The sequence below is a fragment of the Lissotriton vulgaris genome, chromosome 12, assembly GCF_964263255.1.
Source record: "Lissotriton vulgaris chromosome 12, aLisVul1.2, whole genome shotgun sequence".
Lineage (NCBI taxonomy): Eukaryota > Metazoa > Chordata > Amphibia > Caudata > Salamandridae > Lissotriton > Lissotriton vulgaris.
In genome coordinates this window covers 698,802,676-698,820,333 of record NC_141700.1, presented here as the reverse complement: position 1 = coordinate 698,820,333, position 17,658 = coordinate 698,802,676, and the positions used below count along the sequence as shown (strand labels likewise).

The window sequence follows — 17,658 nt, the reverse complement described above, 5'->3', positions numbered from 1 at the left end:
TATGTATTTATTTTAAACACATCCCTCTAGTCTCTTTATGAGGCTTAGAAGCAAAAGTACATACAGTAAACTTATTTAGCACAGTAAATTAGCACAGTATACGTTTAGCCCTAGTGGCGTACCAAACCATATGCTAAGAAAGTGGTATAAGAACCACGACTGACATAGATACAAGGCCTAGAGCCTGTAGAGCCACTGGGGGCACCAGGAACCACCCAATGTAGTGACACAGGGGACCCACGGGGACGCGTGCAGTGTCTAAACACAGCCGCGGCCCACCATTAACGTCTATGGGGAAAGTCGTGGTTGGAAAATTACAGATTAAGGACAATTAGAAGAGGACTTGGAGCAAACCCCTTAACTAGGCAGTTCTAGAGTCAGTACCCACAGGAGCACCAGAGTACTCGAATTACCTCACCCAGGGAAGCCGGGTGCGTAGGTGTCTTTTGGTGTCGGGTTTCGTTGTCATTTTCAAAGGCGATCTGCTGCAAAGTGCTGCTGACATCCAAGTCAAAAGTGTCCGGGTGGATCCCAGAGTGGATCAAAGATCTGAAGAACCTGAAAGCAGAGGGGACCGAGTCTGGGTCACTAGCCAGTGACCAGGAAGGTGATGAGAAGATGCCAACCAATGTCGGGTGATTTCAGGTGAAGAAGGGGAAGCTTGACTCTTCAGCCACGAGGACTAGGAGGCGTCAAGAATGACAAGGAGCTGGATTCAAGCTGTCCCATGAAGGATGTCAAGTGCTGCGGTGTCGGTTTACGGATTGGGCCCAACAAGCCTTGGCAATAGCAACCCACGCAGAAAGCAACGATTGGCTTTGGTGCAAACAAGCAAGGTCTGAAGGACTCAACCTTTGGAGGGGAGTCAGTGCTCATCTGGAGCAACCAGGAAAGCCCAAGAAACAGAAGAGCTACCTTTGTAGGGACCCACCAGTCGATGGACCAGGGATCGCGAAGGAGCCTCAAGGGGAAATGCTAGAAGTGGACCCACGGAACACTCCTGGAGTGTAGGCCCACAATCTTCGGCGCAGATGGTGCTCGGGGTTTGGACTACAAGTATCCCAATGCACAACTTCGGGAAAGCTCAGGAAGTCGATGCACTAGCAAATGTGAACAGTGTCCAGGAGTTCCGGTGCCACGTCATTCGTGAGGGCTGCGGGTCTCAGCTTTGCTGGGATTTCGTGTTGGCCTCAGAGAAGTCTGAAAGTACATGTCCTGAGACGCAAATCCGGCGGGAGTCTTGGAAATGCAGACCGGCAAGATACTTCTTTGGTGCCTGTTTGAACACGGGAGTCACTCCTTGACCCCAAGGGTGATTCTTCCGTCTTCTAGTCGAAATAGAATGTCAAAGTTCCAGGATATATGTTGCAGAGTTTCATCCAGGTATAACTGAAAGTCCTAAGGACTGGGTTCCTATACTTACACTAAGTTTAGGGGTTGGACTTACTCTAGGGTCCCACCTATGGGAGGACCCAGGGAGGGGGTGGTTACACCCCTTTCTCTTTGTCCAGTTTCATGCCAGAGCAGGGGCTGAGTGCCCCTGCAACCGGTTTGAACTGGGGTATGCACAGGGACACCAAGTGTGCCCCCAGCACAGTCTCAAAAGCATTCTCTGAATGCACCCACCCAGCCCCAATACACTAAAGCCTGCCTGGGAGGTGGTTACAACACTCTGTGACAGGAAACCTATTGTCCAGGCCTCCCCTGCTGGAGTTTCGTCCAGCAGCTGGAGGTCAGACTCGTGTCTGTGGCTGCAGCATCCATTTTGTGATTCCAGGGCTCTTTTAAACTATTACCGGTTAAGTAAGTATGTACATGTCTTCTCCCTCTAGAAGGGTGGAATTCTACCCCTGCCACCAGGTGGGGGTGGGATTCCAAAGTGTTTGACAACAAACACAACATGTTTCAATGCAGCTATTCCAAAGTTAGCATTTACAGCGAGGTTATACTGCACTTAAGAGTATATGGTCTGGCTGCATCACAGAACAGCTACAGAGAATAGATTCCGAAAGCTGCAGAGGCGTCCTGCTCATGCATGGGCACCCTCTCACACAAAACCAAGCACAGGATTGGTAAGGCCTGCCATAGGAGTGACCAATACGTTTATATGTGTCAGTCATTAGGTAGATATAGGTAACCTATATCTTAGTAAGGGGTGCATGCACCACCTTACCCAGGCTGCAGTAGCGGACCTATGGTGCCATTTTGGAAGGCTTCCCAGGGGTGGCATAATACATTCTTCAGCCCCTGGTAGGCTTCTGGGGTACCTATGCCCTTAGTACCTAAGGTACCATATACTAGGGACTCACAAGGGTAACTCAGTAACCAATCTGGAGTGTACCTAATGTACATGCAATCAATTTAGAGAGGAAATAGCTAGGCTGGGGTCCTGACTAGCAGGGCCCCAGCCAGACTAAAGTCGAAAAACAGTCAAACACCAGCAAAAAGTGGGGGTAACCATAGTAAGAAGATCCTACTCTCCTACAGCCCCCCCTTCACACCTTTGTCATCTATCTTAAAGCACTGGCAAAATGTTAAGATAGCAAGAACAAAGTGCCAGTAACGACAGCACAAACAGACTGACAGTTGTTACAACAGTACAGCTGGTTTTTAAAGCACTGTACTTTACAGAAAGGCAGAATCCTAGAATAATCAGAGTATATTGCATTAACCTGATAAACAGGAGCTTTTGCAGTGAGGTATGAGGAGGGTCATAATAAAGCTCATAAAACCTTTTTTCATTTCTTCTATCCCGCCTTGTTTAGTGAACGTTAGGTTAGCCAGACCCAATGTGAGGCACACAGAGCAGTAATGTCATACAAAAGGGCACTATTGTTATTATTTATGTATTTATTTGAGAGTTTTATATAGCGTGAACATGACCACCGAGAAGGAGTGAATGCTCTCAAGTTAGGTAGGCACCAAGAGGCTGCTAGAGGGTGAAAGGACCATGGTGTGTAAATACTTCTGCAATCCAGAGCATGTTTGTACCTTTATGAGCCTTATTTGCAACTCTTTTAAATAGTTGATATCCCTTTCTTCTTAAAGCAATCTGCAAGAACACCCTTGTATTACCCTCCCTTTAGTACTCGCTCATACTTTCCTTCTCAACTTGATGCCCTATTCTTTAATACCATCCTCTTTTTGTTTTACTTGTTTTCTCTTCCTCTTTCTACCATTCTTCTCTTCTTTTTTGTACCTTTCTTTCTTTTTATCATATCTTACATTATCTATTTGTTGTTTCTCTGGCCTCTCTTTCATTCTTGCCATTCATGTATCTTACTTTAAATCGATCACACTATGCTAGGTGAGATGCCTCCAAGAATCTGAAGCGATGAAATGCTGGCTGGAAACTGAAGATCTCAAGCGAATGTCCCTTGACCAGCTGCAACGTCTCAGTGAAGGCATCAGCCATGACATCCAAAGTAAGTACCTGCTGGGGAGAGCTTCAAGTGAAGCGGACTAAGAGAAGAGCGAAGAAGGGTGCAAAGGATACGCCTGTAACAGTGACATACCCTGGGAGTCATTAGCCCTAGTACAAGCCATGAAAATTAGTCCCCTCAAAATACTGCTATAAATAAGGTGCTGTGCACGCATCACACCCCTGTGCCGCGGTGTCACTGCACCTGCTGCACTAACGTATTTTATGTGTTTCCAAGTTCCTCATGCTACTTGTCTTTCCTTCTCGCCTCCCAATGTCCACCTCGCCCTCCTCACATCTCCTTCATCCATTTATTGCTCTTCTCTCCATCCCCTTCCTCAATTTCTCACTTCCCCCTCTTCTATCACTCATCCTCATCTCCTTTTTACCTTTTCTCTTAATTTCGGGATACTTTCTCTTCCTTTTCCCTTACCCACTTGCTCATCTTTCTCTCCAATCTCTTTCTCGCTCAACCTCCTATCCTCCCATTCTCTCACCTTGTCCTTCTTTCCACTCTGTTCTTTCACACTCTGCTTTTCTTCCATCCCTTTCCTCTCCTTTATTGTGTCCTTATCCTCTATCAGTCTGTACCTCTCACACTGAAAACTTAACACAGCAGTGCCCCTGGCAGGGAGTGTGTCAAAAAACAAATTATAGTCCGAACAGGCAGCCCCTGAAATAACATAATCTAGTGCAAGGAAGAATAGGCTCTTTCCTACCACTGCGCCCCAGTGCATTGCACCAGCTGCACCAATGGTAGCCACTCCTCTGGTCTGAAAGAGGACAGAGGAGGCAGAGCAATGGGGAGAGATGAGATGAGACGAGTAAGAGGAGAGAGCCCGTAAAAGAGAGAGAGAGAGAGGCAACATGGAGACGGGTCCTTAGTTACCATGTATGGGCTGTAAGCACCAGCTAGTACTCAAGCGAGTACTTTTTCACCTTTTTTAATGCGTTCTTCTGTTTTGGAAGGGCACGAATGACACATTTATCTTCTGCTTTTGGTAATCTTCAGGCTAAGATGTGCTTCTTTATTTTCTTTTGCTTCACAAGGGGTAATGTTAGTGGTAGAGTGAAGAAATCTAGGGAAATATCATTACCATCTGGTCACAGTATAACCCTCGGTGGTTTCACCATTGCTTAGACAACAAGCATTTACAATGCAATGGTTTTGCCTTTGTTAAAGTTAGAGCTATTGGCATTGCTCTTGACATTTTTTTTATTTATGTTTTTTTTAACATAAATAAATGGCATTGTCATTTACAATAGCAGGGCACAGGGAAGGGGGGAGAGGAGAGACGAAGGAGAGCTGCGGGCTCAGGGAAGGGGGGGCGAGGAGAGACGAAGGAGCTGCGGGCTCTTGTTGTAATGCTTGCATAGATGAGTTGGTGGATGCATGCATGGGTGCATGCATGGATGGGTGTATGGATAGATAGATAGATGGATGGGTGGATGGATAGATGCATATATACAGCCAATCCCTCAACAATTTATGCAATCCACCAACCCATCCAACCAACAACCCATCCATGCATCCACCCATACATCCATGCATCATGCATACATCCATCCATCATGCATCCATCCACCCACTGTGTCCCACTCCGACCCCTCTAAATATAACTCATTTTTTCTGTATAAAGAGATGACTGTATTCACTAGTATATGCAGTAGTGTGTGGTGGACTTAGTTTGAGTGTTTGTTTCCTGCACACTCACACACTGCCCCTACACATTCACACACTGCTCACCCTGCACACTCACACAATGTGCACCCTGCACACTCACACACTGCTGTCACTGTCACTCTGCAGTCACTGTCACTCTGCAGTCAGTCTGCACTCACTGTCACTCTGCACTCACTCTGCACTCACTGTCACTCTGCACTCACTTTGCACTCACTGTCACTCTGCACTCTCACTCTCGCTCTCGCACTCACTCTGCACTCACTGTCGCTCTCGCACTCACTCTGCACTCACTGTCGCTCTCGCACTCACTCTGCACTCACTGTCGCTCTCGCACTCACTCTGCACTCACTGTCGCTCTCGCACTCACTCTGCACTCACTGTCGCTCTCGCACTCACAGGCACTCGCACTCACTCTGCACTCACTCTGCACTCACTCTGCACTCACTCTGCACTCACTGTCATTGCACTCACTCACTCTTGCACACACTGTCACTCTTGCACTCACTCTGCACACACTGTCACTCTCGCACTCACTGTCGCTCTCGCACTCACTGTCACTCTCGCACTCACTGTCACTCTCGCACTCACTGTCACTCTCACCGTCACTGTCACTCTGGCACTCACTGTCACACTCACTGTCACTCTCACTCTGCACTCACTGTCACTCTCACTCTGCACTCACTGTCACTCTCACTCTGCACTCACTGTCACTCTGAACTCACTCTGCACTGTCACTCTGCACTCACTGTCACTCTGCACTCACTGTCACTCTGCACTCACTGTCACTCTGCACTCACTGTCACTCGCACTCACTGTCACTCGCACTCACTGTCACTGGCACTCACTGTCACTCTCGCACTCTCTGCACTCACTGTCACTGTCGCACTCACTGTCACTGTCGCACTCACTCTGCACTCACTGTTGCTCTCGCACTCACTCTGCACTCAGTCTGCACTCGCACTCACTCGCACTCACTGTCACTCGCACTCACTCGCACTCACTGTCACTCTCGCACTCTCTGCACTCACTGTCACTGTCGCACTCACTGTCACTGTCGCACTCACTCTGCACTCGCGGTTGCTCTCGCACTCACTCTGCACTCAGTCTGCACTCGCACTCTGCACTCAGTCTGCACTCGCACTCACTCTGCACTCAGTCTGCACTCGCACTCACTCTGCACTCAGTCTGCACTCGCACTCACTCTGCACTCAGTCTGCACTCACACTCACTCTGCACTCCCACTCACTGTCACTCGCACTCACTGTCACTCGCACTCACTGTCACTCTGCACTCACTCTCACTCTGCACTCACTCTCACTCTGCTCTCACTCTCACTCTGCACTCACTCTCACTCTGCACTCACTCTCACTCTGCACTGACTCTCACTCTGCACTCACCGTCACTCTGCACTCACCGTCACTCTGCACTCACTGTCACTCTGCACTCACTGTCACTGTGCACTCACTGTCACAACCACGTTGCTCGGGGCATTTGTTGACAAAGCAAAGCAGTTCCATTAAGTGTCAAACAGGTATGGATGGAGCAGGTTTGCTTTCCCATGTATGTCTGTATTTGAGGTGAGTTGCATGAAAAAGATGCATCACCTTATCAAACAGGAACTCCAATAGCCCCCAGCACCTCCCTTTGCCAGGAGGATGTGAACTCCTACACAGAAGCAGGGCAGAGTCCTCCATGCTGGGCCCTTGGCCCAGGATAGAAGGAGACGCATTCTATGGAGAATGACAATGTGCTAAATGGGGACCCTGCCCCAGACCTGACAAACAACACCTACATCTGACCTCGGGAATTTGTCCTCGGGCCCCAGAGAATAAATCCAACCCTGTCTGAAGCCTTAGGCCGGTCAGCAGGTCGAAGGTAGCAGGGCCGTCATCCCATGCGGATGTCAACAGTGGAAGTGCGCAGTTTTTCTGTCGACCTAAACTTCTACCGCGTGTCCCCTCCACTCCAAAATCTAGGGGGGGGGGGATAAATCCGTTACGCTTCCTGTTCCCATCAATGAAGATAGTCAGAGCAGTCACAACAGACACACATGGACATGGTCATACACGAGCAGTCACCGAGCAGGAGCTCACACAGACGTGTAGGCGCACACAAACCGGCGGTGTCACCAGCAGCATTGAAGTTTGACAACTCGTCTGGACATCATTTAACAATAGTATTGGACAGGGGGCTTCTTGCAGACAGTCACAGGGCCTCGAGAAGAACCACCCATAGGTCCCCGACAGACATTCGTAGTCTTTACGGTCTATGGGGGCGGACATTTCCAGTGTCCTGCGGATCCTGCTTTGGAGGTGTTTATGGGATGGGGAAAGAGACGAACACCCCCACCCCCGCCTTTTTTAGGTCGAGCTGACGTTAGCATTCATGCGAAGCATGAATGCTGTCATTAGGTCGAGCTGACGTTAGCATTCATGCGAAGCATGAATGCTGTCAGCTCGACAACTAATGCTATCCGTATTTGGGAAAGTGGACACCAAAGTGTCACAAGCTTTCCCAGTGTCGGATTTCACCGCGGGAGCGAGCGCGCTTGGGCAGACCGCAGGGCTTGCATACACGGCGCGCACACAGGCAGGCCCCATCCCCTGCACGCACAGGCACACGCGTGCGCACACACACACGCAGACAGGCACAACACACGCAGGCACATACAAGCGTGCGCACCCCCCCTCTTACAAACCCACACGCTCACACTCCCAACCCCGCTCACCGGGCACAAGCAGGGCTTCCATCACGGGGGGGCGGGCACCGTCAATGTGCCCCGACTCCCCCCCTCACCGGCTCCTCTCGTCCTGTCCCTCCGTGTCAGACCAGACTCCGCAGCCCGCTCCGTTGTTTCTCCGCCCCTTCAGTGCGTGTCACGCCTCTCCTTTCTCCCGGCCGGAAATCCCTTTTGCTTGTCAGGCCTCGTTTTCGAAACTGAACTGTCCCGCAACAGTGTATATAATATCGGCAGTCGTTCTGCGCACTTGTTCTTAAAGCCGTGCTCTGGTCCTTTAGTTCTCGCCTGTGTAACTCCAGCTCCCATCCTTGGCATAGGCTGCCATGCTGCATACAGCCGTCTGTCCAGACCGCGCTCCTGGTTGCACGTGCACAGCCGCATTTTATCGCCCGCGCCTAGTCCCGGGTGCAAGGCCTCTGTGCCCGGTTTTCTTGTATACAGAAGCTTTTCCTCCCTTTTTTAATCAGTCGGGCCCCCTTAGCTCTCGTGGCAGCAACATCAGTTGTACCAGTCTTACTGAATCAGCCAGGCTGCCCGGAGCTTCCTCTCTCACCTCCGCTGCTGCGTTCTCTACATTTTCATTTTCTTGCCCGCGAGGTTTCCCTCTCGCACCTTTCGGGGGCATTTCCTGTAGTGAATCCGATCCTCCGGCGAAATCACAAAGCGGCTTCCAGGTGATCCGCGTACTACCTACCGGCAACACGCACCGGCTTCGCCGACACCTTATCAGCCCCGCAGTGAGACCAAGCAATGTCTCCAGCATCGGCTACCAGCAACCAGACGCTTCAGGTTGAGCAGAGTGTTGATGAATAGCGTACAGGCAAGTTTCAAACGTTTCTGGGCATTAGCAATCAGCTAGCAAAATGGAAAAAGCGAAGATCCGTCTTGCTACTCCTTTCCTAATCGTAATCCGCAAGGTCAGGCAGGAACAGTCAGTTTACACGTCCGCTGCAGCGGGTGCCATCTTGCCGCTCCCTGAACACCGACTATTTTCTATAAAGTTGTATGTCTAGGCCTTTGCAGAATATTAAAACGTGAACCAATGCCCTGTGTTTTTCTCTGGGAAAGGTGTCAACCCTAACTGTGTCCCCCCCCCCCCCCCCCCCCATTGGAGAGGCTGCACAAGAGTACACGGTATTTGGGAATGTGCTTTTAGTCTGAGTCACAGGATGGGCCCGATACACAGTGCTCCCCATTCCAGAGGCTGCAGAGGAGCACACAGTGTGTATGCAATACGTTGAGGGAAGTTGTAGACCTGCCTCCCACAGTATTTTGCCCTCCTTTTCTATCTCCAGCCATATTATAAATAAATATACAACCACGAATGTTTCTTTCGGCCAGATACTGGACTTGTAGGATGCATAAAGAAAGGAATCAATCAATCAGTCAGGGAATTTTAAAGCCCGCTACTCATAAAGCACCGCTACTCAACCGTGAGGGTCTCCAGGCGCGGGGTTTGTGGGAAGCAGCTCCGATCAGTCGCAGAGCCAGTCACGTAAATACAACACATATTGCATTACAAATGCTATAGGTGTCACCATTGCGAAAGTTAAAAATATTGGCATTGTAAATGACAAAGCTATTAATTTCGCTATTTTCAAAACCAACACATAAATGAAAAAATTGTCATTTACAATACCAATAGCTCAAACTTTCCTAATGCGAGACCTATTGCATTGCAAATGCTTGTTTTTTATTCAGTCTTGGTACACGCACTCTTCCTGCGCGCTGGGTTTGCCCTAGTTGCCTCCAAGTTATGAGCACGAGGGGTAAATATGAGTGTATCCAGACCATTCAATCCTTGGCCTCTATTTAGAAACAAGAACCTCCCACCCCGCCCCCCCCCCCCCCCCCCCCACACAGACACACTTCTTCGGGCAAGAAAGTCGTGCCATTTCCAGGGAATTCCAAGGTTAGGAGACAGAGACGACTGCTGACATGACACCGTGCCAGCCCCTCCGCCTCGCCTCCTCCTGCTCTTCCTCTTTTTACCTCACCGGATCGTACCCGCAAGAACCTTATCTGTTTTGGAAGTCGCTGGGCTTCAACCCTCCGCGCTGCCAGATGTTCCTCAATGCCACTCCCTTGCCTACATGTTTGTTGTCCCTGGCCCTTCGGATTGTGGCAAGCCCTCAGCCCACCCTCCCACCCACTCTCACGTGACCAGCCCCTCTGACCACCCTCCTACCCACCCCTCCAGAACCCAGTTTGTCCGCCCAGGTTCCCAGTCACGTAGCAAGCGTGACACGAACTATAGCTTAAGTGAAGAACATTGCCTACGAAAGTCCGCGCTATATAAAATTGCATAAATAAATAAAAAAATAATCACCAGTTGCTTTACACACGTACACACTAATTTTGTTATGCACAGGCAGATTAAGTGATTTGCTCAGAATCACAGGCTGTTGAGCGTCCCTGCCGAGACTCGAACTCTGTTCTACAGCTTCGAGGTTGACCGCTGTAGCCGTTAGGCCACATCCTGGTAAACCTAACCTCAAAGGAGCAATGTTTTTTGCAAATAATATTTACAACACAATATTTACGTCAGGTGATAATTTTGTTATCGATACTCGGACATACAACCAATCTAGTGCCGTCCCGTTAAATTCCTGTAGGACTAAAACAGACCCCTCCAGTTGATATTAAACACAGCCGAGACGCAAGAACACAGAAAGCGTGTTCATGGATGGCCCCAATAAAGCAATGTATGCCATACGCAATAAACGGCATCTCAGTAGGATTTTGTCCAAATGTTCCAAGACCATTCAATCCTTGGCCTCTATTTAGAAACAAGAACCTCCCACCCCGCCCCCCCCCCCCCCCACACACACTTCTTCGGGCAAGAAAGTTGTGCCATTTCCAGGGAATTCCAAGGTTAGGAGACAGAGACGACTGCTGACATGACACCGTGCCAGCCCCTCCGCCTCGCCTCCTCCTGCTCTTCCTCTTTTTACCTCACCGGATCGTACCCGCAAGAACCTTATCTGTTTTGGGAGTCGCTGGGCCTCAACCCTCCGCGCTGCCAGATGTTCCTCAATGCCACTCCCTTGCCTACATGTTTGTTGTCCCTGGCCCTTCGGATTGTGGCAAGCCCTCAGCCCACCCTCCACCCACTCTCACGTGACCAGCCCCTCTGACCACCCTCCTACCCTCCCCTCCAGAACCCAGTTTGTCCGCCCAGGTTCCCAGTCACGTAGCAAGCGTGACACGAACTATAGCTTAAGTGAAGAACATTGCCTACGAAAGTCCGCGCTATATAAAATTACATAAATAAATAAAAAAATAATCACCAGTTGCTTTACACACGTACACACTAATTTTGTTATGCACAGGCAGATTAAGTGATTTGCTCAGAATCACAGGCTGTTGAGCGTCCCTGCCGAGACTCGAACTCTGTTCTACAGCTTCGAGGTTGACCGCTGTAGCCGTTAGGCCACATCCTGGTAAACCTAACCTCAAAGGAGCAATGTTTTTTGCAAATAATATTTACAACACAATATTTACGTCAGGTGATAATTTTGTTATCGATACTCTGACATACAACCAATCTAGTGCTGTCCCGTTAAATTCCTGTAGGACTAAAACAGGCCCCTCCAGTTGATATTAAACACAGCCGAGACGCAAGAACACAGAAAGCGTGTTCATGGACGGCCCCAATAAAGCAATGTATGCCATACGCAATAAACGGCATCTCTGTAGGATTTTGTCCAAATGTTCCATCTGCTTCAAGGCACCTCTCGCTCATATGGTGGCCGGGTCTCACTTTGCGTATGTCAATGGTTTGCATTTCTTTCCTGTGTGTATGCCGTTAGTGGGTGAAAATGTAAATGGAGCCCTCCGCGGTGTTGTGGCCTACCACGCCAAGCCAAAGGCAACGTGTGGAGGACAGAGCGGCCTCGGCGGCTAGGGTACAAGTCAGCAGCAAACATTGAAAATAGATATATTTTGCCTTTAAAGCTCTTTGTGGTCTTGTGCTATTCAGTTGACCGCATTTGAGCCTCTATTCCTAGGTAGACGCTGAGATGTGGAAGGCTGAAAGACGATTACAATAAAGAAGAAAATAAGCAATTTTAGAAACGACGCCAGAAACTGGTCAGTAATGACTGCTCTTATAGTGTTCCAATGTTTACTGCACTATATTATTGCACTCACGCTGTATTGGAATATATCGGACACGTCTTTGTTTGTAGGCCTGAAGCCTCCCTGTGGCTGGCACGTGACGCTGTGTCACTCGTACCTGGAAATGAGGGGGGGGGGCATGACGGAGGTCACTCCGACGATAATGAACTCCAGCACACCGGACCCCGCGCAGGGCTACTGGACGGTGACGCGTCCGCATCAATTATCCCTCATTGGAATCCATGATGCGTGGCCTTTGTACTCAAATCAACATCGGCAGCAGAAAGGCTACGACCATACAATACCGCCTCGGCCGACAGCCGATTATTACAGCAGCGGGGAATAACACACGGAGTAAGGCCCCCAGAGCCCGTCAGAAGAGATAATAACGAGGCGTACTCAAGTACCACCCACAGACGGGTCATACTTACACACAGATCACCCAAGACAACGCCATCTGTGCAGCGCGCATGCAGCACGCGCGCTCTCCAAAGGGGGTGTTTTCTCCGTGTCCGCGTCTATTTTGCAGTCCTTTTCATACTGCGGTGACACAAATTATAAAGTGTTATGGCAGCGCTGACACCGCCTCCTGCGCTCCGGCACAGATACCGCAATTCTGGGACTTTCTGAAGAGCGCCCAGGCACCCAGAGCTCGTGCAGGTGCTGCAACACCACAAGACCGAACTTGGGTCTGGGAACAACCTGGACGCTTCCTGCAACACCAGAAGACCAAACTCACACAAAGCAATCTCCCAGAGCAGCAAGACCCCCTGGGTCCGCAAAAGAGAAATCAACGCGACAGGCTACTGCCCGGGCGCCGCGTGAGACAGGAGCAGGAAGGCGGGTGCCCTCAATCCAGGACCAGATTCGGGGGCGTTGACGAGAAGAGGCTTTCGGCTGACGTAGCCAAAAGCCAAAAATTCTCGGGAACGCCCCCGAATCTGGTCCGAGATTGACGGACAGAGCCCTCTCCCAATGGCTAGCCTCCATTTATGGAGCTAGCCAATGGGAGGAGGGGGCGTATACCCGACCCCACACACACATATCATAAGGTTTTTTGGCGCATGCGCACTACGTGCGCATCGCCAGTCAAAACCTAAAAAGTATCTGCCTTTAAAGAGCCCCACTTGGAAAGATAGGAGTCAGGGGCCCATAGGTGTGCCTAAGTTGAGAAGCAAGCTTTGCTTTCTGGGAGGTCAGCTGTGTACATAGCATTCAGTGACATCCGGTCTCCTTCCACAATTCTATATTTATTTACATTGGAGATGACAAAAGCCGAGCCACTGTCGTGGGCAGAGAGTAGCTGACGTGCTGAGCAGGACCGACCGATGTAGAAATTCCCTTTCTGGGAGGAATAGGGGTTTCTGGATCCATCTCCTCACCAGATAACTTTCAGAAAAACACCAGGGGGCCGATTAGGATCATGAACGGATCGCCACCGCCCGCATGGCGGTGGCAACCCGCCTGAGATCCTTCCCCGCCCGCCACCCATTTCCCCGGTCAACAAGTTGACCGGGCGGAAAAGAGTTCAATACGGTGGCGTGTCTGTCAGACACCGTCAGCCATATTACCATGGGGGCGGAATCATGCCTTTCCGTGGTGGCATTTCCTCCACGAAAAGGCATGCGGTAAGTGCTTGCGGGGTGGGGTGTGCAAATGGGGGGTACCCCTCCTGCAGTTCCATGCACAATATGGCAGGCACAGCGTGGTGCCTGCCATGTTGTGCATGGAAGTGCACGACATGCCTTCCTTGCATTGTGGCGGGTGGTGCTGAGTGCATCGCCCGCCACAATGACAGGAATGCAGGATGCGCCCGCCACTGTGGCGGCGCATCCTAATGGCCCCCCTGGGACCCCCGCCCTTATGGAGGGCGGTCCCATTTCCTGATAGGCCATCCTAATGACCCCCTAGGTGTACTTGTACTAAAATGGTCCTGGGAGATAGGCAGTTCTCTGAGTCTTGTTCACAGTATGTCTGTTAGATTGAGGACGCTTATGAGGAAGCTCCAATGAACCTGCAATGCCTTGATGGAAGACTCTTGTGGGCTGTCAATGGCTTGTGTATAAACCCCTGATGTAGAACTAAGAGAGACACCTTTGGCATCTGACTTCAGTCCTCCAAAAGTTCTCGACATTTGAGAATTGCAGCATTTGTAAAATCCAGCAGAATTTCGCAATGAAGACCGGCTCCAGCAGATACCAATTCGCCATCATTCTTTGGCTCAATAGATCAACCTCTCCATTACATGGAGTAGCAGCTGTACCAAGCAGAGTGACAGTCATCGAGTTGTTTGTTATCACATTGATCACCCGTTACATTGTGGATCGTTAGATCTGGGCCTCACACCTGCCTTCACTGCACTCCTCAGTGCACCTTTCCATCCGTCTCCTGCACCTCCTTGCATCATTTCCTTTTGATGTCTTTGTCATGCGCACATGTGCAACATTTCTCCTTCACAGCCACATTTTTCTAAAGGTTCTCCTCTGGTTCTCCACTGGTATGATCACCCGTTGAAAATAGCCTGTAGTTTCCAGATGTTATCTGGTCTATAACGAGAAAAAAAAATTGCTATCCTTCTGGCAGCATAGCAAAATCCTCTACTTTTCAAAAACTGCGGTCCCCTCTCATGCACAAACCCTGGCCGGAGCAGATGGACAGCCTTTTTATTAACTTCCACTGCGAATGCAATGCGGCTGGGAATTCCTGCTTTTTGGATATGTCAGTGTTTATCATGAACATAATCATATTTGAATGCAATCATGGAACCACAGATGGAGTGTCATCAGATTCAGGAGGACTTCCATGCCGATACTGGGAGGGCACGAATGCTGTGATGGTCATGATGCTCAAATTGGCTGGTTACAAGCTTGGACTTGGATGATAAGTCAGAACCAGTATTGCAACAGATTGATGCTACTGTATGTTGGCTCTTCTGCATCATATCATAAACCTATGCCAGCCAGGGGTCGGCTTCAGCTCAGGCGGTCAGAGAGAGGATGTGGTCCTACCACTAAACATCTCAGCCACCACCACTGGTGATACAGATGTGAAAGGGGAAGTTCTGAGGCTCACAGCTCTCTCAATCTGGTCCGCGATATACTTCAGCTTATCACCATGTCTCCTCTTCGGAGTAGTTCATAGTCCATTGAGACATTGCCATGAATGCAAGTCAAACAGAAGAGAGATCTAAGTATTAGCAAAGGGGACACACAAATAGCCAAGAGAAATGCTAGAGTTGAAATTTGCTAAATTTTAAAATCTACAAATGTGATTGTATCATCTCCTTTACAAAACCCTGCAGCCAGCAGCACACACAGCTAAAATGGAAAAGGTTTGTGGCTTGTCACAAGATTTGACAAGCGTGACATCTGCAGTTCCGTATTAAAACTTGCAAAGCCGGAGATAAGCACAATTGTACAACACGTAAATGAGACAAATTTTTCTCTAGTGGAATATGGTATTGGTCTGATACACCCCCATCCAGAAAAGCGAGACAACTTGATGCCTCCCTTATCTTTGCACTGTTTGCCTCTAAAGTTGTTTTTAGGACATTAAATATTACTCACATGTCCTTCATGCTCTAGGATATATGTACTGTTTGCCAACAGATCATTTACATATTTTAGATTGCATAATATTCCCGGAACACACAGCGACTAGTAATTTATTTTTCGCTGCCTCGTGAAATGTTAAATATAGTGGGCTGCGCTTCGCACCCTCTGGGGCATGCTAACCCGGAACATATGAACGCATGGGTTTGGTGTTCTTCAGGCAGGGGCTGTTCTTCTGACGCAGCCAGATTAGCGTCCAGAAAACAAAATGAAGCATTTTTCACAACCCGTTTCATCACAATGTGAAAGGTATGATACTAAATATAGTTCTCATTGCCCGTAAGTGGGGTCACTAGTTGAGCACTTGGCATAAATATATATGTTTTTCTAAAGATAAATTTAAAATGATGTCTGTATATCTGAGCGACAATGTCTTGAATGGTGACGTGTGCAAAGTTGCTAGTCAAGTTTTGCACCATTCCTGGTTTTTGCCACACACAAGGTTTGTGTACTTTACTGGTTTAGGTTCACCTTTAACCGTGCAAAGTTAGTTTCACTGCATTGCAAGATCACTATCTCTCTAATCAAACAATGGCAAATGTAGGCTGACTTGTTCTCTGCAAGTTAGCCTTTTGCTACATACATTGTTGCAAAGGTCACAACTTTCAGGAAGATGTGGGGAAAGTTAAAGCTTCACAACTTCAACAAGTTGCAAAATTTTCCATCGAGATTTGCAGAGCTTGTGAAAAATACTTTTGCATGCTCCTGCTTGAATTCTAACAATATGTCCACGCGCCACTTATCCTGCCCGTATAGGGAATGATTGCACGCTAGCCAATGCTCAGAACACGAGGCGCCTCATAGTAAAATGGGAGGTAAAAAGTATTGGTGCTGTCGAGGTAGAGCAGGGCGGCTTCTTGTTTTTAATAAGTCAAAGGTGCCCATGTTTTAAGAATTCAACATCCAAGGTATGATCATAAATGTTTACTGCGTTCTAAGGGATGAAAAACCACCACAAACCCATAACCTATTTCTGAAACTAGTGCAGGCGAGAGCCCTCCATTTTGTGGTCTTGGCTGAACCTTATCGCTCTTCCATTATTACCTCTGCCCAGGTCCCCCGGCTGAGAGAGTATTTTATACAGACTGTCCACTGTGGTTGTTTTTACCTTGCGCTCGCCCTCGCACTGCTCACAGGGAATCCAACATTCGGCTCAAGAGTTTCCTCTAGTTTGCTAACAGAACTGTTTATGAAAAAGAATAATGCCATAAAAATGCATGCCACAGTAATAATCTCATTATCAAGAAACCATAGAAAGAGCTTTTAATTTTGCCTTCTGTTCATTGTAATAAAGAGCCAGTAATAAAGAATGCCATTATGTTGAAAATATCAATAACCCCACCTGTAGTGCTAAGCCTAAGCATCTTTAATCATCATCATAGCCCTATCTTACACCGAAACCCACATTGTATCTTTTTGCGAAATGTTAAAAATTGACACTTCCTCAAAGCTCTTTATTTTTTCTTATTTTTACCTTTTTTTATTGTAGCATTTCTTCACTTTGGATTTATAGTTTTGTATTTTTTATAATGGTTTCTACATTTTCTCATAATGTCCTATTGAAAAAGAGGCTTGGGAGAACCCCTCCATACAATCACAATTTTACATCCATAGTATCATGCAGCTACAATTGTGTAATTATATAGTTACATGACTTACTAGACATGCAGTTACAACTATGTATAAAAACCATACGTTAAATTATTTGGCCTGAACACACAATTGAAATGCATAATTCTGCTGATGCCGGCGACCAATGAGTGAAGGCGAGCCCAATGTGTGGCATGGATTCTGTTTAGTACGGCATACAGGATCTCCATCATGTTTGTGATGGAGTAACCCTTCCCCCGAAAGTCCAAATCAGGCCCTTTGTTGTGAGGTATTGATGGTACTGCTACTGAAACCCTGGGTGAGGTGTAGTTTCTCATTAAAAGTTCTGTATAATTTGCCTGGCTTAGGCTGCAGTAAAATGGAGGTACTTGTGACAAGATGGAGGGCATCTAGATCATGGCCGACAGAGCTATCGTCCCTGGCAGAGAAAGCAGGTGAGAAAGGAAACCGCTCCAATTGACGATATGGCAGA

At 48.5% G+C, this 17,658-nt stretch overlaps 1 protein-coding gene across 3 annotated transcripts in view; it reads left to right on the top strand.

Moving 5' to 3' along the window:
• The window catches only part of LOC147678027 (P2Y purinoceptor 4-like), a 220,283-nt gene that overhangs the window by 139,770 nt on the left and 62,855 nt on the right, over positions 1-17,658 (top strand). For all 3 annotated transcript variants that reach the window (XM_086945920.1, XM_086945918.1, XM_086945919.1), the window contains exon 5: positions 3,308-3,425. In XM_086945920.1, the coding sequence (XP_086802046.1) occupies positions 3,308-3,425 (118 nt within the window). The remainder of the gene's footprint in view (positions 1-3,307; positions 3,426-17,658) is intronic.